This window comes from Elephantulus edwardii, unplaced genomic scaffold, assembly GCF_000299155.1.
Source record: "Elephantulus edwardii isolate Elephantulus edwardi_28Jun2011 unplaced genomic scaffold, EleEdw1.0 scaffold00038, whole genome shotgun sequence".
Lineage (NCBI taxonomy): Eukaryota > Metazoa > Chordata > Mammalia > Macroscelidea > Macroscelididae > Elephantulus > Elephantulus edwardii.
The window spans coordinates 15,942,376-15,967,306 of record NW_006399788.1 but is presented as its reverse complement, the minus strand read 5'-3'; the positions used below and the strand labels follow the sequence as shown (position 1 = coordinate 15,967,306).

The window sequence follows — 24,931 nt, the reverse complement described above, 5'->3', positions numbered from 1 at the left end:
AAGTTGAATTCTTCCCTGTGCTCTGGCCTCTCTGCGCTCCAGTGCAATTTTCAGAGTCTCTTCTGACATCCATTTTGGTCTTTTCTTCCTCTTCTGTCATTGCAATGACCGTTTGCACTCTTCCTGGATGATACCCTTGATATCCCTGTTAAGTAACTATAAACCACTATATACATGTCCATTATAATGATAAATGTGTATGTAAAATAATAAAAGACAGACTGTAAGAGGATTCTGTCAGCCATTGAAATATAGAAGATTATGAACGATTTGTATAGCATTCACTGTATTGAAACACAAGAGTCTATTGTTTAAACGAGACTGGATAGTCATTAAGCTAATGACTAGATGCAAGACAGGCTTTTAAGAGAAATTCTTTCTAACTAGGAAAAGCCTCTTTGAAATGCTTACACCATATCTCTAGCACTGTGATTTCTTCTAGTACTGATTGAGCAAAGACAAGACAGGGCTCACTCACCAAGACTTTATAAACATGCTGCTGACTTCAATTTTCCCCCTCTGTCCAGTGAAGTGAATGTTACTGGGTTAAAAATGACCCTATGAAAATGTCATCTAAGAGTTATTTTCTTAAACCAAATGTAACAAATGGAGAACTAAATGAGTTTGTGTTGGAAATGGGCTATCATGTTGATACCAAAGAGTATGAATACAGGAAAAGCAGGAAACTAATAAGTTGGAAAGTATCAAAAGAGGAATTGCTCTGGCGGAGGCAGCTGTCAGGGACCTCTCAAAAGTGGTAAAGAGCAATGATGTCAGTCTGGAGACTAAAGCATGCCTGATTCAGGCCATGGTCTTCACAATTACTTGCTATGTATCAGAGGACAATGACCAAAGATGACGGAAGAATAGATACCTCTGAGTGGTGATGCTGGAGAAGAGTACTAAATAAACCAAAGACCAACAAGAGAACTTTCCCTTTCTCCTTGGAGAAGGACATTATGCTTGAAAGAGTTGAGGGACAATGCAGGAGAGGAAGATCTCAGAAGAGATGGATTGATACAGTGACTGGGATAATAAGGGTAAGTGTGCTGGAGACATTGAGACTGGTTCGGGATAGAGCAGAGTTCAGAGCTACTATACACAGGGTCTCTATGAGTCACAAGTGACTCAACTGCACATAACAACAAGAAGGAACTGATCATTAGAAGAAGCCATTTATTTTCAGACATCTGTAAATGTCACCTGCTTCAACCATCCTGATAGTGTGAACTTATAAATTCCATTCATCCCACTCATAAGAGTCTTGAATCTGTGGCTGACCACTAATTCTAGCCAGATATTACCCTAAATGGGCACCAGTTGAGTTAATACAATTTGTTATGTTTTCTGTTGTGAGGATACCTGGCTTAGAAAAACAGCAAAGATTACTTTGAAAAGAATCACCCCATCTACCTATCTCTTAGCACTTTCTTCACTTTCATTGGTTCTTGATCACTGCTACTTCCTCAAGTGGTTCAGTCAAACAATTCTTTTCAGTACAACAACTCTGGTTTCTTCTTTCCAACTTTTTCTGATGCTTCCCTCATCATTCAAGATTTTGCTTATAGAATCTTTCAATATTTCATCTTTAATCTCACCCTGCTCATAATGACTACAGTGCCTATCGTGAAGCAAACCCTCGTGTCCAGTTGTAAGGGTTAGTTTTAGTATCTGAAGCAGACACAGTCCTGATGGCTGAGTGCAAGATAACGGAGCCTTGGCCAACTTGACTGGGTTCAGTGCAGAGACACCAAACCCACAGAATTCCTCGGTTATGGATTTGCAGAGGCTGATGACCCTTTGCTCCCAGTCATCGGCAGTTACTGGCCTATTATACCAGTTTTCATGTTCACAAAAAAGTCATTCCTTCTCATGAAACTGGACATCTAGGCAAAACTCACTTTCAAATCTGGGATTCCTCTTTTGTCAGAAGCTTAGCTTCAATCTGAATTGCAGAGACAGTTGATTTTTGTTCCCTTAGACAAAAGTTTACTGTTTCAAGTAAAGTCATTTACTTTTTCAATTCACGTTATTTTGCTTTGACCCCGTAATCAGAATGTCTCCAAGAATTCCCTTTCTCCATCCTCTTCTTTTTCCTTCTTTCTGTTGCTGCTTGTCTTGCCCTCACAATGACTTCCATTTTGAAGTCAGTGGCACAAGATTTACATTTACCTCCTGGCATGATCCTAAAAGGCTTTAAGATTTAGACTCAGAAATGGACAAAAATGTGCACCATATAATTGATAACTGTCTGGTTCTAGTACAAGTATCACAAAGTCCAAAAGTGAGATGTGTAAAGAAGCAAAGGTCTGTTTGTATACTTGAAGCATGTAACTAAATTGTTTCATGATGATTAATCGAGGACATTGACACTAAAGGACTAAGAAGCAAGCAGACTTAATTAACATAGCTTAATAATTTCACTTAAGAAGATCTGATAAGATTTTCCCATTTAATTGTGGAGCCAAGAGCAACAGTATATCAGTTTAGCTTTATTTGTGCCTCCAATTAAAAGGCAGATTCCAAAGATAACGGATAATTGGATAATTACGTCATACAGATAGAGTCAAGATATTTATTGATAGCTACTCAATGTCATTTATACCAGTTCAGATTTTACTTTATTTATACTTCTATTTGTTAGCATGTGACTTACTGGCAAGCTTCAGGAAGTTAAGATTCCAACTGATGATTCAAAAGCAACATGGATATTATTACCAACTCAATAGAAACAAAAGCATACTCTCAATTGTCTCTTTCTCTCCTATTAATGAGGCACTATCAAACTCAATCCATGACTTCTTGACCATGGCTTATATATTTTAGAAATATCATCAAAAGGTTTTGGACTACTGAATGAGTAATGCAGAAAAAAAAAGTCACTTCTAGAAATGCCACAAGACCTATGACATGTGATATACTTATTGGTGCACCAGAGTTGGTGTATATCAGAATTCCTTTACAAATTTTTTCATTGTTATGCTTTCTAAGTGTACCTGTGTTATTTAGATAGACACACTATATGAGAAAATATGGTATACAGGTAACTTAATGGAGTCTAACCTGTTTCTTTAAGGTTATGTTTCTACTAAAAACAAACAATCCCACCCCCACTTCCTCAGGACTACAAATGAGATACTACTTTAGTACTTTCTCTTTTCTATAGAGAAAACAGTTAAGATTACTTTATTTTCCTCATGATATCAAGGACATTTAATTTTTTCACCACTTATATCGAGTCATAATAAAGAATAATTATTGCTACTCCTTTCTGTTACTCAGCGACGAGACTAGGAAATAGATAAAGAAGGCTATGTGCACTCCTGCTCAGTATTCAATTTAGTTATTGCTGAGTCTAAACTGAAGCTGACCTACAAGGAGAAATCTTGATCTAGACCTCAGCATCCTTGGAAGCAAGCACAGTGCTTATTTCTCAACCCATGGCTCACTAGCAGAGAGGAAGATGAGGACCTGAATTAACAAGGCAAGTGCAAAGCAGTTTGAAGAGACTATCTTTTTTGCTTCCAGCCCTACAGCAGATAGAATTCAATTGTTAATTAAAAACATTACCAAAATCCTAAATATGAAATCGCACTACTTCCAATGGAATTATAAACCAGTCTCTATTTTTTTAATAAAAGATGGCACACTACCTCTGCACTCGGTAAACTCGAGTCCAAGGAGGCACAAGGGCTAGGATCCGAGCCACCAATTCTATCAGGTCACTTGGAGAATAACTCTTGTATCTCCCAGATTTCCAAAGCTCATAAAGTCCTGTTCCACGAATCACCAGGGTAGGGTAGAGTTTCAAACCATCAGGACGAAAAGCAGGGTTCTCAAAAAACTCCTGTGAGCAGAAAACATAAAATTAATTCTCTGATAAGTATATAGATGACCCATGGTGATGTTTCAGTCCTGAATCGGTTTCTCTCACATACACTGCAAAACTGAAAACGTTTTACAACGCTTTTACAAACGTTATATAACTCTTCACAGAAATTTCTGCAGACACCTGGATATACCTATTTTGTCTTCAAGACAGCTGGAATCATTCCTAACTTGGAATACACACTGCCTATTTTTATCTAAAAATAGCAATATCACTAAATAATTTACTTTTGCCATACTCATTTCTTGTACCATATCATCCTAGTTGGCTATTTTCTATTTGGGATATAAGGAGATCTTGTTTCTATGACTTAGCAATGGCAATCTGTTCTTATCTTGACTTAACATATAACGTAATGAAGGCATGATGATGGATGGAGTCATCTAGTTCCCTCTCGCTGCCACCTTGGCATAAGTATATGTATACTTGTATTAATCATATCTTGTGAACTATACAAGCAGTTCAAATCCACCAGTTACTCCATGGAAAAAGGATGGGCAATTTCCTCCTGTGCAATTTACCTCTGAAAATCTGCTGAAGGATCAGCTAAGGGTCATTTTTTACTTGACAGCACACAAAAACAACATATTATTCTTAGAGGGAGAGAAATGGTCAATCTCCTCCCATATGATTTACCACCTCAGAAATGCACTGGACAGTCAGCTATAGTAAGTGAGTGATAGTATTCTTAGGAAGAAATCTTTTTGGTTTAGTGGTTAAGCTTCTAGCTGCTCTGAAAGGCCGGCAGTCAATCTCACCATCCACTGAACAGGAGAAAGATGTGACAGTTGGCTTCCATAAAGATTACAGCCTCAGGACCCTATGGGGCAGTCCTACTCTGTTCTATCGGGGCACTATGAGTCAGAATCAGCTAGATGGTAATGACTGGGGTTCTATTACTTTTGAAAAGCTTTCCAATGTTAAGCTTGCATTTCAGAGAAATGCAATTACAGACTTTTTCAATTTCTTTTATTGATTTCTGTTACATTCTTAAATGCTGTTTTCTTTGTGCACCACTTGGACTTAGAGATATTCTTCTGTAATTGTATGTGATTTCCCCTATTATTTATAATTTAGAGATTTGTCAGATCTTTAACACGTTGCTGTAAATGACGGCAAAAAAAATGTGTTTCTAAGCACTGTCGTCAATTTAAAAGTGTGCGGCAACGTGTTAATAAACATTCTGTAGTCAAACACAAAGAACATGTATGCAAGCCATGCTCCACTTTACCTAACATAAATCCACATTCAAACACAGGACTTCAGAAAAGTACTTTCTGGTACTTGTACAGTAAATTGAGGAGACATTTGGACTCATGTTCCTTTTCTAGTAATGAAAATTGGTGGTAATGGCTCTGAACTAGCTAAATACGAAAAATTAAAGTTGTTGTTTCCCTCCCTTTTGTCTCTAAGACTACACTAAAAAAACTCAACAGAGATTTTAAACAAAGACATATAAACACCAAAGAATAAAGACAACAACAAAATAGGTAAGAGGGAGACAAATGACAGCAATATAAGTTTGGAAGATAGAAAATGGATGGATGATTAAGAAATGATTTGGTAAAGGAAGGAAACTGCAAACAAAGTAGCTGTGAAAGAAACTAGGGCAAATATCAGCAAATCATACCACAGCTGGGATACTAGATGTACCACTATTGGGCAAGATGGGGATAGCAGGGAAATAAAAGAAGGGAAACTGAATAGGAGGATTTAATTTTTACTCCTTAAAAAGCTTCAAATTTATTGTTGTAGGAGCTGACTCAAAGCTGACCTCCAGCAGGTTTTCGGAGGCTATAAATCACACAGGAGGATGCTGCCCATCTTTCTCCCACAGAGGTACTGCTGAATTTCAACAGGCTTCCTTTACGTAGCAGTTCAACTCCCTATGGACTATGCCACAGAGCTCCTTAGTTTTTCTTATACAGCTTGATGAAGTCTGCTCCTTTAAGTAACTGGAGAGACTCTGAACTTGGAGATTCCACATACAGTAAAACCTATGAAAGCTGGTTCCTGTATGAGGCAGAAGACTGCCAGAGAAGTAAAACACAGATATTTTCCACTAAAAGAGAGAAGAGTGATGAAACCATCTCACCAAAGGTGGAAAATTTGCATGATCTGGAAAACCAGGACAGTCCCCTGAGTTCTGGCTCTCACAGGTTTCATTGTACAAAGGAAGATCTGGCTAAAGATTAAGGTTAGAAACAGGTCTCGCAAGCAGCTAGCCCGGCTTGTGCTCCATGTAACCTCTGGGTAGGTCTGAGTTACCCACCTTTGACCTTAACTGCTTGAATGCTAACCATCTGGTCTACTAGAGATTTCCTATGGAATTTCTAAGAGAGGAATATTCAGAGACAGAAAGCAGACAACAGGTATTAGGGGCTGGAAAGAGTAGGAAATGAGCACTTACTATTTAATAGGTGCAAGGTTTGTGTTTGAGATGATGGTAAAATTGTGGAAACAGATTGTGAGTAATGGCTGCACCACATTGAGAATTTAATTAATACCACTGGACCATGCACTTAAAAATGGCTTTATAGAAAATACTTTATGTTACATATACTTCAATAAAAATATTTTTTAAAAAACAGTAAGAAAAAATTATTAGATACGTGTGTATGAGTACAGACAGAAGATAAGTAGGTGAGAATTATTTGGGGTAAAAAGATAATCCTGTTAAAATAAGTGTAAAGTGTTACAACTCTCTTAAGAGCAACTTAGTAGTATATTGAGACTCAAACTTTAAGATTCTTAAAATGTGGTACATTTACCTCATAATTCCAGGGAATTTATTAAAAAATCTTAAATATTAATTAAAAAGTTAAAGGCATACTATAGTGTAAGTAACAGTATGAAAAAACTCAGCAATATCGTAAATCTTGAAAAATTTGGGAATGGTTAAGCAAATGATGACATATTTACTTAACAGCAATTGCACATATACTCAAAGATGTCAACAGAAACCAGGCCACAGGATGAGTAAGTGAAAAGTAATTTTAAAAAATTACTTATTATACATATGGAAGTGTGTCAGTGTGTGCAGAGTATACACAGTCTCATCCAAGACAGGCCAAGCAAAGAAGAATTCTGGAAGGGAATATATTAAAATATTAGGGTTTTGTCTGGTGTTGAGGCTGAGGATGTCTCTCTGTTCTGTTTCTAAAGTTCTACAATAAAAAGATATACGTTTATAATGTAAATAACAGAGAACAATTAGAACAATAACAGTAAACAATTAGAACAAAGACAATATAAGAAGCATGCAGAGAGGTATTTAAAAGACAGCCTGGCTGAAGGCCACACTTACGATAAACTGTTCAATGTCTCTTTCCAGCCCCACATTTGGCAGATCAGGCATCATGTGAGCTACAACTTTGAAACCACAATCTTTGGCCAGATGAAAAGATTCAGATACCGCCTTAACTGTGTGGCCCCTGAGGAAAGAAAATTTACCACCTGTTACACAGAAACATAGACAACAAAGTTAACATAAGAAGGCAAACATTCCGAGACATTAGCAGAAACTGTACAAGGAAGAATCATATGTTGCTTGTTAAGTGCTGTCGAGTGGTACCATGGACGAAGTTATATATCTGTATAACTTTCATCCTTTCTCCAAGTTCATATGGTTTCCGGAGGCAATCTATTTTAGAAGTGGATGCCACTCCTGCTTCCAAAAGAAACATATAGCAGGTGGGAAAAATCTCAAATAGTCTTTTTTGTTTTTAAATTTCCTCACTTCTAAAAAGGCTTAGAATAATAAAATAAAGCCAGTCTCATTTACAATGTTGAAATAAAGGTAGCCTGAATTGCTTTATAAGGCTGGGGGAAAGGGGGTGTGGGGGGAGGTGTTGTGAAGGCTTACCTGTGAGATATTTTTCAGAAATTCTCTTATACACTTATTCAAAGTTCTGAAAATAATGACTGAGTTTGCAGGAGTTAATTTATACTAAAATTACTTTGGTTAGCCTCATCAGCTGAAATAAACTTCAATATGTAAATATCTATGCTAAAAACAAGAATAATGAGCTCTAATTCATGTGGAAGCAGCGGGCTTGTTCTGTTCTTTCCTTTACAAATCTTACATAATCATTTGTAGAGAGGAAGACAAAACAGATTTTACTCTGCTTTGGAGAAGAGTTTGGAGACAACTTTAACAGAAAAGTGAGACAACAGAATAACTTGGTAAGAAAGCAAATCATTTGAGGCCAACTGGAAAAATTATCATAACTGCATTTTGGTTCATATCCAAGGAAGAAGCTAGTCCTAGTAACGGTTGTTGTGTACCGTTGAGTTGGAACTGACCCATAGCTAACCTTCCAGCAGTTTTCAGAGACAATTACACAGCTCATCCTTCTCCCGAGGAGTACCTGGTGGGTTCAAACTGCATGACTTTGGGATTCCAGCACAGCTTCTGACCACTAGGCCACCAGAGCTCCAAATAACATTTATGGACAACAAAATACTAAACACTTCCTGCTGCTCTTTAAAAAGAGAAACAACAACAACCAAAAAAAAAAAAAAGAGAAACAAGGTACGGGGTATCTCACTCCCTGATTTCAAATCCTACTACACTGCTGTCGTGGTCAAGACAGCGTGGTACTGGTACAACGACAGACACATATATCAATGGAATAGAACTGAGAACCCGGAAATCAGCCTGTCTATCTACAGTCAACTGATTTTTGACAAGGAGATGAAATCAGTTAGGTGAGGAAACGACAGCCTTTTTAAAAAACTGTTTTGGCAAAATTGGAAAACTCTGTATAGAAAACTAAAGAAAGATCCACACCTCACTCCATACACAAAAACCAACTCAAAGTGGATCAAGGACCTAGGACTAAAACCAAAGACTATAAACTTCATTAGAGAAAAGCTTGGAAGAACTCTAGAAGCCTTAATCCACAACATAAACAGTCTTCCAAGCATAATAAAAAACCTACAACCAGGAGGAGATAAAATAGATGAATGGGACCCTCTAAGAATGAAATCCCTGTGCACATTCATAAACTTCTCCAACAGCGTAAAAAGAGAAGACTGGGAAAAAATATTTGGTAATGTCAGGTCCTATACTTGGACCAAGAGGCAGTTGTCAGAACAGAGCAAGGAAACACTGCATGGTTCAAAATTGGGAAAGGCATACGCCAGGGATGTGCCCTATCTCCATACCTTTTCAACCTGTATGCAGAACAGATTATCCGAGAGGGTGGGCTCTATGAGAAGTGTGCGTCAGGATTGGTGGAAGGTCTAGTAACAATCTGCATTATGCAGATGACACAACCCTGCTTGCTGAAACTGAGGAGGACCTCATGCACTTGCTGCAAAGGGTCAAGGACTGCAGTCTTCCGTATGGACTGAAGCTCAATGTCAAGAAGACAAAGATTCTCACCACTGGACCAATTGGCAGCATCAGGATGGTGAAGAAATTGAGATTGTTAACAACTTTAGTCTGCTTGGCTCCACGGTCAATACTCTTGGCACCAGTAGCCAGGAAATTTAAAAAAAAAAAGTATTGCAATGGGAAAGTCTGCTGTTAGGGACCTCTCCAGGGTACTGAAGAGCAATGGTGTCACTCTGGAGACTAAGGTGAGCCTGATACAGGCCATGGTTTTTGCAATCACTTGTCATGCATCAGAGAGCTGGACAATGACTAGGGAGGACAGAAGGAGAATTGATGCCTTTGAACTGTGGTGCTGGATAAGAGTATTGAATGTACCATGGACTGCCAAGAAATCAGATTCATCCTGGAGAGGGTTAAACCAGGCTGCTCCTTGGAGGCAAGGATTCTGGGGCTTTGTCTGACATACTTTGGATATGCTGTAAGGAGGGAGAGGTCTTTGGAGAGGAACATCATGCTTGGGAGGGTGGAGGCAGGGCGCCGGAGGGGAAGACCCTCTATGAGGTGGATTGATTCAGTGATTGGGGTAATTGGGATGGGTGTGTCAGAGGCAGTGTAATTGGCACAGGATAGAGCAGGATTTAGGGCTGTTGCACTTAGAGTCGCTATGAGTCGCAAGCGACTCGATGGCACATAACAACAACGTCAGTTCTGATTAGGTACTTATATCCAGAATTTATAAAATACTCGAGCACCACAACAAGATAAAGGAAAACAACCCAAATGAAAAATGGGCACAGGATATGAACAGACACTTCACCAAAGAAGACATTCAGATGGCAAACAAATACATGAAGAAATCCCTAGCTCTAAGAGAGATGCAAGTCAAAACAACTATGAGGTATTATCTCACCCCAGTCAGATTAGCAAAACTTAACAGAACAGCAAACAACAAATGCTGGCAAGGTTGTAGAGTAACTGGAACTTTTATTCACTGTTGATGGGAGTGTAAAATGGTGCAACTACTATAGAAGGCAGTATGGTGCTATCTCAAAAAGTTGCAAATAGAAATACCATTTGACCCAGCAATTCCACTACTGAGAATATACCTCAAAGAGACCATAACTGCCACCAAGCAGATATATGCACTCCCATGTTTACTGTGGCTTTGTTCACAATAGCAAAGAGTTGGAAACAACCCAAATGCCCATCAACAAATGAATGGCTAGAGAAGCTGTGGTATATTCACACAACGGAATACTATGCCGCATTGAAAAACAAGGAACTCATCAAATATTATACAAGATGGGTGACCCTGAAGGACATTATGCTGAGTGAAGTATCTCAATCACAAAAGGACAAATACTACATAGTGCCACTGTTATAAAGCAGGACTGATAATCGGAGTTCAGAGAAACCTAAGAGGGGATAAATAATGTATACTGCATTGAAACAGATGAGGCAGAGAACTGTTTAGGAGGAATATATGATTAGGTATTATTTTCATGACGAGAGTCCAGAATGAAAGCTGCATAGTGAAGCAGGCTGTGTATGTGTGTGTATAAAAATGAAATAATAATTTTTTTTACATTTTCAAAGAGAAAAGCAAACTAGTGGGAGGGTTGAGTGGGGAGGAAAATGTGCAACAATGAATGGAAATCCAAAGTCTCTGTAAACTTTCATTAAAATAAAATAAAAAAATTCTGGAAAAAAAAACACCCCAACTTCCTGCTGCTAAGTGAGTTCTGACTCACAGCAACCATTATGGGTTTCTGGAGCTATAAATCTTTACAGGAGGGAACTGTCCATCTTTCTCACAAGGAAAAGCTGATGGATTCGAACTGTCAGTCTCTCAGTTAGCTGCCTGAAAAATTAACACTATGCCATAGAGCTCCTTGAGTTAATCCTTCTTTTCACAACCAAGAAGTTTTTGTTCACCACAGATAGAGCCTAGAGATCACTGATGCCATTTCACTTTCTTTAGACGATCCTATCCATTTTGTTGGGTTCAATTTCTAAGCCCTTTTTCTAATGATTCTTAATTTTTTATGATGGGCTAGAGTTCTCTCCTGAATTCCACACTCAAACATCTAATACTATAAATCTGTAATACACAATGTGGGAGTCCTATGTACATGGGGTTACTCAAATTTACATCTAAATTCATTAAAATTAACTGCCCATTTCCTCGGCTGTACTGCAATTGGGGTAGTTCAATTACAGAACATTTTAAGCGCTGCAGAATGTTCTCTTAGATCCCTGCTCTAACGCAAACCTCCAAGTGGCTGTTTTACAAGTATCTAAAACTCAATAACCTGTAATGAAACTCATCTTCACTCATCAACTGTAATGATACCGTGACCTTTACCTTAGTGAGTAGTCTCATCATCTCCATCCATTTACTCAAGGTGGAAACTGTGTCTCCTCTACTTCTTATTCTTCCATGACTTAATTTTCAGTCTATACCATTTTTTTTTCAAAGAAACATTATTAATTGCTTAAATTATTTCAAGAATACACTTAACTGAACTCCTTTCTTTACCTTGTTCTAATCTAACTCATTCTCCATATTGTTGTTATGTACTGTTGAGTCAGAACCGATCTATAGCTGACCCTCCAGTGGGTTTTCAGAGTCTGTAAACTGCACAGGAGGAGGCTGCCTATCTTTTGCTCATGGAGCAGCTGGTGGATCCAAACTGTGAACCTTCAGGTTGGCTACCAGATCTTCCTATCCCATTCTCCATCCTCTATCTATAGTGATATTTCTAAAACAAAGATGTGTTCACACCACAACTTAATGCCTCTGGAATGGTTTGCTACTTGTACTTGGATTAAAATAAAACTAAAACCCACTGCTGCCAAGTTGGTTAAAACTCACAGATACCATGTGTGTTACAAAGTAGAATTATTTCCTAGGATGGTCTCACCTGTGATGTTGTTGCTGTTGTTAGGTACTGTTGAGTCCAGCATGACTCATAGCAACCCTACAAAGAAAAGATCTGAACTCTGTTCTATCCTCCACCATCCTCACATCTCCTGACACACAAGAGCCCATTCCAGCAGTCACCATTATCAATCAACCTGGTTGAGGGTCTTCTCCTTCACTGATACTCCACCCTTCGCAGCATCATGTCCTTCTCCAAGAAATAGCAATATGCCCAAAGTATGTAAGGCAAAGCCTTATCATTCTTGCCTCCAAAGAGCATTCAGCTGTACTCTCTCCAAGGCATATCTGTTCATTCTCTTGGCTGTCCATGGGATATTCAGTGCTCTTCTCCAATACCACAGCTCAAAGGCATCAATTCTTTTTCTGTCACCCTTATTCATTGCCCAGGTCCTAGATGCGGAGCTAGTAATCAGAAAAGATCATGCCCTTAATCAGATACCCCTTAGTCTTCAAAATTACATCAGTACTCTTCAATAATTTAGAAAGGCCCCTAATTGCAGATTTTCCCAGTGCAATGCGCCTCTTTTATTTCCTGACTTCTGGTACCCATGGTGTAACTTGTGGATCCAAACAAAATGAGGCTATTCCTCTCCATCTGTCACGACACTGTCTATCAGTCCAGTGGTAAGAATCTTTGTTTTCCTGACATTGAGATGCAATCCAAACCAAAGGCTGCATTCCTTGATCTTCTGCAACAAGTGCTTTAAGTCCTCCTCACCTCCAGCAAGCGAGGTTCTGTGGCATAATGCAGATTACTAATGAGTCTCCCTCCAATCCTGATACCACACTCCTCCTCACAGAGTCCAGCTTCTCGGATAATCTGCTCAGTATATAGATTGAATAGGTATGGAGAGAGAATACAACCCTGACACACTCCCTTCCCAATTCCAAACCATGCAGTGTTCCCTCGCTTCATTCGCACAACAGCCTCCTGGTCCAAATATAGGTTCCTCATAAGCACAATCAAGTGCTCTGGGATTCCCATTCTTCTCAATGTCAACCACAACTTGTCATGATCCACACAGTCAAATGACTTTGCATAGTTACTAAAGCACAGACATTCTGCTGGTATTCCTTACTTTCAGCCAAGATCCATCTGACATCAGCAGTGATATATCTGGTGCCACGGCCTCTTCTAAATCCTGCCTGAACTTCTGGCAGCTCCTTATCTATGTACTGTGCCGGCCATTTTGAATGATCTTCAGCAGTAGTTGCTTGCATGTGATATCAATGAATATTGTTCGATAATTTCCACCCATTCCAGGTCTTTTCTTCTGCAGTTGCACTACATAGGTTTCAATCACCAAATTTAGATCAGCAGTCATGGATAAACCACTTATATTACCCAGAGACCTGGATCACTTAATGATGCCAACAAGATGATGCAGACATATAGCACACTACATGTTAGAGTAGAACTGTACTATTGAGTTTTCGTCAGTGTAAATGCAATGGGAGCAAAATGCCAGGACCTTCCTTCACTAAGCAGGTTCCTTCTTCGAACCTCTAGGTTAGTAGGCAAGTACACTCTTTGTATAACCTGTGGCTTACAAGCTGTTGCTATGGCATCAATCCAATGCATTTCAGCCCTACAGGATAAAGCAGAATTGCCCGGCTGGGTTTCTAAAGCTTACTCCTATGGAAGCTGACTACTGCATTGTCCTCCTGGCGACCGAGTGGCTGGTGGAATCTAATTGCCAACCTTTCTGTTAGCAGAAGAGTGCTTACGCACTGTCACCACCACAGCTTCTCTTAGGACTTATACCAACCTCTAACCTTGACCTCTCTGCAGCTTTATTTTTTTAGCTTCATCTTTTATTATTCTCCTGTCTTCATGCTCTACAAATTGAGTTTCCTGAAAGTGCTATGTGCTCCATCTTTGGGGAAGTTACTGACAGTTTTCTTTCTGCTTGAAACAGTCTTGCTCTCCCTGACTTGACTAACTCATTTCCTCATCACCTTAGATGTCATTTTCATCAGAAAGTCCTCCTGGCTTTCAGGAGATTTTCTTTTTCTCCATTTGCACAGCTCCGTATCTAGCACAGGCCCTTAACTACCACAGCAATCCTACCAGTGTTCCAGATTCCAGCCTTCTTAAAGAAAAATGCTTTCTATTCAGGTTATCTCCCTCCACATATACCTTCTATGTGCTCAAAATACTTACCAGATGTTCATTATCAAAGGAAAAATTCCAACGCACTTAGCCTGACATTCTTCTTGATTGTTTCTAAAATCCTGGCTCATGTGTTCCCTTTCATTCTCCTTCATTCTTCCCTCCAATCATATGGATTTAGGTAAAATGGCCTTTGAAGTCCAACTCAGCATACACCTGACCTGCTCGCTAAAACCTGCCTTCACCATTCTAGGCCAATGATCTCTGCTGCCTAATGAACTTGGAGAATCATTTGGCTTTTTATTAACTTAGCTATTAATGCTGAGGTTTTAAAAACATGTACCCTCTTTTGTCTATCTTTCACTTCAATTACTTTCTAGAGGGAGAAACAACTTCATATTGCTCAACCAACCCCTCAAGCTACAATTTTTTTTTTATTTTTATTATTTCTTGCCTTCCTGATACTTTAGAATTTCTCAAAGCCTTTATCCACTGACTCATCAACCTTAATCTCAACTCCCTGCCAGCTGGCATGTGCTTTACAAAGTTAATCTTTTCAATCGCACTCTGACTTCCTTCTTGTTCAAATCCTTTTCTTTGTTCCTATACTCCTTGGCATTTTTCCCACCCCCTCTGTTTAAACTACTGACCTTGAATGCTGCCTCCTGCTTTTGATAGGGGAAAGGTTGTTTATGACAAGAATAAGAAAAAAACTGAGCATATTATGGGCCACCAGAAAAAAAGTCAGCAGAGAGAGACTGAAAATTAAAGAAACATAGGGTAGAATTAGGAGCACAGCTGGGGCAAAAAATGACTGAACAGGAAGAATCATTCTTTAATACTGGTAGGAAGGAGAGAAAGATGACTATAAGTCCAGATAAAAGTGATGGGGTTGCAGGAAGGTTTTGATCATTTATCACTGTCTTACCTGTTGATTTGCCACCATCTTACCTGTTGGTATCTCTGGCCACATCCTCATAGACACTCTGTACACCAATCTCCAATCTTGTGCAGCCATACGTCAACATGTCGCTTAAGTGGCGTTTCATGCAATAGTCTGGTCTGGTCTCAATAGTAATCCCAATACATTTTGTGTGGCTTCTCTCAGAATACCTGAGGAACAAATCTAAAGATGAACAATCTGTATTCACAAATTTAAGACATTTACTCTCATTCAAAGAATTCTCTTTTTTTTCAGACCTCCCAAGTACAAGAGAGTAGTTAACAGCATGGTTTCTAAAGCCGGATCATCTGAGTTCAAATCTTGGCTCTGCTACTTCTTAACTCTGAAGATGGGAATGCCATTAACATCTCTGGACTTTAGCCTCTTCATCTGCAAACACACTGAGCTGATTCTAGCTTATAATAGCCCTAAAGGACAGAAGAGAATTACCCTGCAGGGCTTCCTTGGCTGTAAATCTTAAGGATGGAGCAGACACGATTCCCTTTCTCCTACAGCAGCTGGTGGGCTTGAACCTTTCTGAGCTTTCAGTTAGCAGCCCAATGCCACCAGTGCTCTTATTATCTTTAGAAAGAGGATAATAATAGTATATCTCTCATAGAGCTAATGTGACTGAACATACAGTGATGTTATCAACACCATCATTATCATTTTTATTCTTCTACACGATGCTGCAATCATAATCTCCTTGAAAGCTGTGATTTCAACTGTGAAAACCTTATTTTCAATTCCTAGCAACCATTTTTCACAGAAATAAAAACCATCTGCATTATTTATTTCTCACTCTGTATTTTAGAGTTATGTTAAATAAAAAGGAGGGGGAAAGGAATATATATAATGATTATGATCATTCAAATGAAATGTCTTCTATAAATGCAACAGTCTTTCTGCCAAGGCTCTTCATCTTAGTAAGGATTTACAAAATCTGCCATTTTTTTCCTCTTTCATGCAAACCAGACAGGAAAGTAGTAATTACCGCATTAGCCTCATACTGTTTGAGTTAACGACCTTAATGCTGGTCAAAGAGTCGGGAAAGCAAAAATTAGTCAGTAAGGGGACTGGTGATGTGAGGTGCCAACACTGTATCTCAGTTAGCTTCAGCGCTGACTGAAAAGTCAGCACCCACCACCGGCAGCTTCATGGGACAAGTACCTGTTGATCTATTCCCATAAGGGTTACATATGACTGAGAAAACCCTATGGGATTATTCTACTCTGTCTCATAGGGCCACTGAGTCAAAAATGAACTAGATGGCATCTAAGAGCACACACTCTATAAAGTATATTTAATCTCCATTTGTCAGGTGAAAAAATAGAAGCTCAACATGATTAAATATCTTGTCTAAGGTGACTTGTTGTCAAGTGCTCACAGAAACCCCAGGAACAAGAGATCTGCACTCTGTCCTGTCCCGTACCCATCCTCATCAGCGTGACATTGCCGCAGACACTGCATTAATCCACCCCACTGGGGGTCATCTTCTCCTGCACTGACCCTACTTCACCTTCCCAAGCATGATGTTCTTTTCCAAGGCACAGACTCACATAAAGATGCAAATTTGAGTCCACCCAACTTCAGCATCACACCACACTGCCCAGACGACTCAGAGCTGGGTCATCTTCTCTCCTTCACAACATCCCTAACTTTTTAAGACACAGGAATTTGCAGTGCACTATTTGAAAACTTCCTCAGCTCTCCAGGAAGAATGAAGAAGTTATTTTCCTTTTGTCATTTCATTTCCTTCTTTCTTAAAAGGTGAAAAGCATAAATATATTTGATTAAGTTTACAAATACTCCTTTAGGCTCATATTTCTTTCTTAATTGTCAGTAAAAATGACTAATTTATGTTTATATTACTAAGAAAACTAAGAGTCGTAGAACTAGGGGTGCATTGTAAAGTTTTTCTTTCTTAAAAATGCAAACTCTACTGCACTGTTTATTATTGTCTTCTGTAAGATTTTATATAAGATTGTCAAAGACTAGAGCAGTAAGAGAAAACAACTAGTGCAAAATTACTAAAAGATGAATCATAAGGCAGGAAAAGGACTCTTGCCTAAAATAGGACAGTAAATTGTTTCACTTCTCTGAAACAACCTCAGCATTCTCAAATAGATTAGTCTCATGACATGCCATAAAAGAAGGGCACACACTGTACAATAAATTAGCTCACTGGTCTAATGGATAAGGAGTTGTGCTGCCTACCAATCCCAAGGCAAGTTGTTTGAAGCCACCAGGTGCTCCACAGCAGAAAGATAGGAAATCTCCTCCCGGGGATACGCTGCCTCAGAAAACCTACTGGGAGGTCATCTATGAGTCAAATCTAACTCTATGGTACACAGCAACAAGTATAATAAATACAACACCTTGTTAGAATATCAATTATTGTGCCTGGGGGAAAGAAACGCTTTTTAAATTAAAGAAAGTGAGATTTGCATGCAAGTTAAATAAAGAAAAAAAAGGCAGGAAAACAGTTCAATTCTTATCTATTAACATTTATGATATTTAATGTCAAATTAGTATATTTAACAAGGTAAAATAGCCAAGCCTGATTATAAATTTCACTATTTAACATCCTAGATTCAGACATTCCAAAATTATATCAAGATATCTCTCATCCAATTATATAATATTCTTAAAAAGCCTACAGAATTTACACTCTATCTTATAAGTAAACGCATTAAGCTAGCAAATTCAGAAGTACAATAGGAGCTTGCAATTGCAAAAAACAAGACAGGCAATTGGACAACTGGGGATTTGTCTAGGAGAAATAGAACATTTACTAGCTAATCTTTCCATCGCACGGATTATCAATGACCCACCACGGACTTATAGAGAAAGCTGCAGCAAGGATAATAAGGTCTCTTCATAAGTTCACACTACAGGACACAGGAGAGAGGCAAAGAAGACCTCACACACAATTTTACTATACTTCAAAAACGTTTTCTTCTGGGGAGAGGAAGTCATTAGATCATCACCTTTTATAGGAGCAGAAACGGAGAAAGAAAAAAATTACTCAAGTTTTTTAAAAATTAGCATTTTATATTTAAAAAAAGGTTTCCACCACTGTTCTCTTTTCAGAATTATATTTTCACTTGTAAAGCAAGTAAGTAGAAATTCCTATCAAATTGTTGTGGTGGTGGTGGTGTACAATGGAGCTGGAAATGACCCAGAGCTGAGCCTCAGGGGGTTTTCAGAGGTAGTTAATGGAAGGAGACTATCCATCCTTCTCCCACGGAGCATTCAAGGGCCTTCAATACTGCAGCACAGCTTCTTACCACTAGGACACCAGAGCTCCCTATCAAATTAGAATTGCAAAAACAATGAAGAGACTGTGTGCCGACAGTATAAGCTCAACTCCCCCATTGGACCATTGTATTTTAATTAGAATTTTCTGTTAATGTCATATTTGGTACTACTTACAAATCACTAAGTAGGTTCACCTCTTCGTTCAAGAGATTTAAAGATACCAATGTAACTATTTTTGAAGTGCATATATGTGCATGCAGGCTTTTACCTCATCTAAGTAAAATGTTCCAGCTGACATAGGGACTGCTTTTCTTCTTTATATCATTTAGACAGTCACTGATACTAAATATTTTATTGACTTCATTTAGTACCAAGTTCAGTAATTTCCATGTCTTACAGGGAATTCAAAAATATGAATCTGAAAAACATTTTCCAAGCCTGATTATAAATTTCTAAGATATAGTCCTACAAGGACAACTGGGCCTTAAAGTCCACTGCTCTTTTTGTTCTATTCAATGGTCATCTTAAAAAATAGCCCACCACAGAATCACACAGGATTTTCTGTTGAATCCTATCCTTTTGTGCACGACAAGGGAGCTCTCACCAAACCCCTGCTGCTGAGATGGTTCCAACCCCCTCAGCCCTAGGTAACAGCCAGCCTCCAGGGCGCTCGGGTGAAGGCCCCTGGGTGTCGTTCCACCACTAACTCAAAGGCTGCTGACAATCTACCAACTGTTCTGAGGGAGAAAGATGGGCAATCTCCTCCGGTTAGGATTTACAGCCTTGTAAACACACTGAAGGGTTTCTAAGAGTCAAAACTGACTCCCCCACAGTGCGTTTCTGAACACAGAGTGGAACAGCAACAGAGCGATTGCCACAACTTTCCCTGAGGGGGTAGGGTGAGGCTGGGGGCTCAAACTGCCAACCTTCCAGGTAGCAGCATACTGTTTCAACCACAGCATGCCCAGGGGCCCCTTACAAGAGCTCTATCTATAACATTTATACAATATAAGCCACACTAATGTTCTCTGTGAAGTATAATTTAACACAGTAACTTATGCTGACATCATTTTTACAACTGGGAATTGAAGGAGAGAAAAAAAAATATCTGAGCATTTAGAAGCAAATAAAGGCCAAATGCTACCAGTCTTCAAAACACAGCTTGAAAACATTTCTGCTTCCATGACATCTACATCTGTAAGAATTCCGTGTTCCCATTCCCAAATTTAGTTTGTCGTGCTATTTGTGAATATGCCTGCTCTCCATTGAGATAGAACTTTCCTAGAGACCAAACTGTAGAATATTTAAACATATAGTGCTTATAAAATTGTGCGCTAAAACCTGTTCTTTAATTAGAAAAAAAAAACACACGTTTAAAGAATGAACAAATAAATGAATAAGGTATAACTGGGGAGACCCAGAAGGCTTCTCCTCATTCTCATTATCAGCCTCTATAGAATTAGTGCTAATCTTTTCTCTTGCAAACAGTGAGTATTAGAAGGTGTCAAACACTAGATCATGTACCATTGTCAAAATATGCTACTTCTAGTCCCAGAGATGCTGAAAAATCTCACTCCTGAAATAAGGAATACAAATGAAACAAAGAACCACTATAGAAGAAAGATCTAGAATTAGACATATAAACAGGTTCAGGCTGTTTCGTGAGAAGCATGTTTCTATTTCTGGAGAGAAGATGAGCTGGTAAAGTGCTATCTACCATTATATGCTATTAGGGCCCCAGATACTGAAGAAACACAGCACAACAATTTTAAAGCCTTTTTATCACCTTCACGAAACTATCTATGATTCACTCCAGGAAGGTACAAGGCAACATCTTTCATTATTATCATTCAGCAGCAGCTCCTCTTCTAAAGCTCGTCACTGATGATACTAGGTGAATGAACCTTTGTTTATTGCTTGAATTCTTGTTTACTGTTTGCATTTTCACTACAGCTCCAGACTCAGATTCCTGAAAGCCTTTCTAACATTTCCTGAATGGACATTGCTCTACCATAAACTCAACCCGCACAAGCCAACTGCAAAATACCTAGTAATGACGCATGGGTGAAATATTCATTTTCACTAGAAACACTGACAAAGGCCACTTGGGTATACCAGTGGGCAAGGAGTTGCAGGAGGTTTGGTTCCATCAGCTGCTCATGGGAGAAAGATGGACAACCTCCTCCCATGTGCTTAAAGCCACTAGAAATCTGCTGGGGAGTCAGGAGGAGTCAGTTCCAACTTGATGGCAATGAGCTAATGAGTAAGTGATACAAAATTAGGCAACAGTAACATTCAAGAAAACTCTTCTTTTTAGCTAGTAATACCAAATTTCACCAATAGAGTGAAGTGAGGGATTCAATGTCCTTCTCCAGAAATTAATGAATTGTGAGGTTTCCTGGATAGAATTTTGTAGCATCCAATATAGGGCAGAAGGAGCTCTGGTAGTGCTATGGTTAAGGCATTTGGATACAAACTAAAAGGTCAGCAGTTCAAACACAGCAACTGTCCCATGACAGAAATAGGAAATAGCCTGTTTCCTCAAAAAGTTACAGCTTTGAAGACCCTATGGGGTGGTTCTAACTCTGTTCTTACAAGATTGCTCAATATGACTGATGGTAGTACTTTGCAGTTTTTATACAGAGTATATGCCACAAAAAGTTTACTTGAGCTTTCCTTCAATTTCAACATTTAGCTCAGTGCCTATCCTGTGCGGTAGATCTTGGAAAAAGTCACGTTATTCTATTTACTCTATTTTGTACTGTAAAACTATTAACTAGGGCAAGAGTAGCTGTTTCTGGTAAGACTAAGCTCCTATCAGACCAACCTAATCACAGATTATAGTTATAAATACTGGACAAAATAGAAAAAGAACGTACCTGAAGACAGAGTGAGTAAAAAACTAGAAGAAATTAAGAGTCACAAACAGATGGAAGAAGATATCAGCACTGGACAAGTGTCTCATTTTTAAGGTTCTGAGCTTAGGAAAGGCTCTACACATGCCATTCGGGGCAGCTAAATGATTTCTGGTGAAAAACCAGAATCTAGCCAGCTTCAAAGAACCAGAGGATTCAATCCAAGTCTCTAAAAAAGTGAGCAAGCCCAGAGACTACTCTGCTAAGTACTTCTTTCCTGAACCAGTATGTACAGGGCAGAATGCAAGCAATTCTGGTAAAGCCAGAGGAACTGAAGTGATATCTGATTGACTACCCACTGCCAGGGAGACAGTTTTCAGTATGAATTTAGCTATAGTAGATGTTTCCTTTAAAAACAAAACATAAAATGGAATACTCTTGGAGGAGCATAACAAAAACCAGGGTTTGTACTTATCATTTCTAAAATTTAGGAACAACCCAAAATTATCTGACATCTAATAAAATAAGAGAACATGACATATTCTTAAGAGAAAGATAATCAACAGATCTGAACTCTGAAATGACCCAAACTTTGGGATTAGCAGCAAAGATTTTAGGTGGCAATTATAATTATGCTCGAAGACATAAAATAAAATAGACTGCTAATGATTTAAAAGTTACGAAATGTTAGTAGAAAGATAAAAACCATAAAAAAAATTAAATGGAAATTCTAAAGTTATAATGAAAACACATTATCTGAAGAAATGTCAAAAGATATCTGGTTAGCTTAACAACAGCCAAGACATGACGTAGAGTCCATAAAACTGAAGGATAATAGATCAATAAAAACTGTCCTATTAAAAAGCAGAAAAAGAAAAAAATAATAGAAACTCAAGACTTATTTAGAATGTTAATATACTAGTCTTCCAGGAAGAAATAAGATAGTGTAGGGCAGGAGTGAAAAAAAAAATAGTTGCAGTGACAAGGGCCAGAAACTCCCTAAACTTGGTGGAAAATCACCAATTTATAGATCCAAGGATCGGAGAGAAAACCACTTGAAAAGTTTTTCAATCTACTGCTAAACACCAAACATAAAGTAAAAATCTTGAGAAGTAAAGACATAGTTCATTTACACTGTCAACAAGGAATCTGATAAATAGCAAAACATATCTTTCAGCAATAAAAGCAGAAAACAGACAATTTCTAAAAGAAAAAAAAAATCCCAAGTAATGTCATTATCGGTAAGTAGATCTCTACTGAAAAAACTTCTATTGCCATGGGAAGCAACTCACAGCTAACCCTCCAATGAGCTTTCTGAGGCTGTAAATCACACAGGAGAAGATTGCCCTGAATTGTTGCTGGTAGATTCCAACAGCCAGGAAGCCTTTGGGTTAGGAGTGCAATTCCCTATGGACTAGGCCACTAGAGTTCCCTAATTCAGGCTACACTTTCCACTAACCTCTCAACAGTATGTCTATGTAAGTGTTGCTGTCATCCAGTCAGGTTCAACTCATAGTGACCCTCTCTCTATCGAGTTTCTCGGAGTCCATGGTGGATCTGAACCATCAGAGATGCACAGCCTTTGGGTTAACAGTACAACTGACTATATCACCAGAGCTGCCTAGCTATACACTCTGTTCAAATAATTTGAAAAGAACCACTTTTAGTCCATTTATTATAACATCAACTATAAAATTAACTGCTTAACAGGAGAAATGATTTTGAAAATTACTACATAACTTGGAGACTGGAGGGTATTACACTGAGTGAACTCAGTCTCATAAAAATAAATACTGCATACAACCATTATCATAAAACCAGAAGGATCACTAGTAAAATGTATATGGGGGACCCAAACAGGGAAAAGGTGGGAGCAGAGGGGGTGAGTGTGGAAAGAAGGAAAATCACAGGGTTGCACCATTTGGTGGGTGGAAGGAGGGGGGTAAAGGGAATGGGAAAGATCTTGCAGGGCTCTGGAAAGACACAGTAATGGTGGGCATAGTTCAATGGTAATTAATATAACAAAACATAATGAATGAGAATGATTGTATTAAACACAAGGTGAATGAAGGAGAGTGTGAAAGCATATGAACTTTGCATACAAACCAACGTAAAATTTTTTAAAAGTTAAAAAAATTAATTGCTAGGAGAAACTAAAGACCTAAGCAATGGAGAAGGGAGTTCTGGTGGTCTATTGGTAAGAAGTTGCACTGCAATCCTGAAGGCACACAGTTCAACCGACCAGCTGCTTCGTGGTAGAAAGATGGATAATCTCCTCCCGTGAGACTGACTGCCTCTGAAAACCTGCTACAGAGTCAATTATGGGTTGGTTTCAACTCTTCAGTTATTATTGTTGTTTGTTGTTATGTGCTGTTGAGTCGTCTGTGACCCTACGTACAACAGCCCTAAACCCTGCCCTATCCTGTGCCAATCTCACTGTCTCTGACACACCTACCCCAATTACCGAAGTCACTGAATCCATCCACCACATAGAGCGTCTCTCCTGCACTGTCCCACTACCCTCCCAACAATAATAAGAAACAGTGGAGGTAGTTCATAGTTTAGAAAATCAATGTTGTTTTTAAACTGTCATCTCTTCAAATTACTCTACCATTTTTAAACACAATTTGAATTACTCCACATTTTGTTGTTATTGTTGTCAAAATTCACAAATTATTCCTAAACTTCATAAGCAGAAACCTAGAAATGCAAAGGACCTAGAATATGCAAAGCCACCTTGAGGAAGGAAAAATGCCCACAAAATTATAGACTTACTTTATTTAGTTCAAGACCGATTGTAAAGTTCTATTATTAAACACTGCCTGGTATTGCCATAAAGATTAAGAAACAGATAAATGGAACACAATAGACTCTTGTCTCATATAGTAATATGATTTTTGACAGAAGTCTGAATCCTATCCACATGAAGAACAACACTTTTCTAACAAATCATTTTGAGACAAAGGGCTATCCATATTGGAAAAAAACATATCTTGGATCCGGCCTAATAACATACAACACAGTTCATTCAACCTGATCATAAACCTAAAAATGAATGTTAAAGTTCTAAATTATATAGAAAAATGACTTGAGAGTAGATAAAGGTTTCTTACATAAAATACAGAAAGCAATGATAATGGAACTAAATTGAAATTAGAGTTTATTAAAATGAAAAATTTCTACAAAAGGTATCATTAATATAATAAACAGTCAAGGCACAGACTGGGTTTTTATACTGGCAAAACATATATCTGGCTAAGGACTGCAATCAAGGCTATATAATAGGCAATTACAAAAGGAGCAAAATATTTTAGCAAACACTTCACATAAGAAATATATACAAATAGCATAGGCACAAAATAAAGTACTAATTATCATTAGTCATCAGGAAAAAAGCAAATTAAAACCATAACAAGATACCATTACACACCCACTTGAATGAGTAAGATGAAAAGGACTGACAATACCATATGTTGGTAAGGATGTAGAACAATCAAAATTTCATATATTACTGCTAGGAGGATAGATGATGTAACAGAAATGTCTGCCAGTTTCTTACAAAACTAATCATCTAGCAGAGTGCAT

The 24,931-nt window shown here is 38.4% G+C and overlaps 1 protein-coding gene across 1 annotated transcript in view; it reads right to left on the bottom strand.

The window, feature by feature from the left end:
• The window catches only part of ELP3 (elongator acetyltransferase complex subunit 3), a 150,192-nt gene that overhangs the window by 100,158 nt on the left and 25,103 nt on the right, over positions 1–24,931 (bottom strand). The window contains exons 5-7 of the mRNA XM_006884929.1: positions 15,239–15,400; positions 7,197–7,323; positions 3,654–3,847 (exon numbers count right to left, since the gene is read on the bottom strand). Coding sequence (XP_006884991.1) covers positions 3,654–3,847; positions 7,197–7,323; positions 15,239–15,400 — 483 coding nt within the window. The remainder of the gene's footprint in view (positions 1–3,653; positions 3,848–7,196; positions 7,324–15,238; positions 15,401–24,931) is intronic.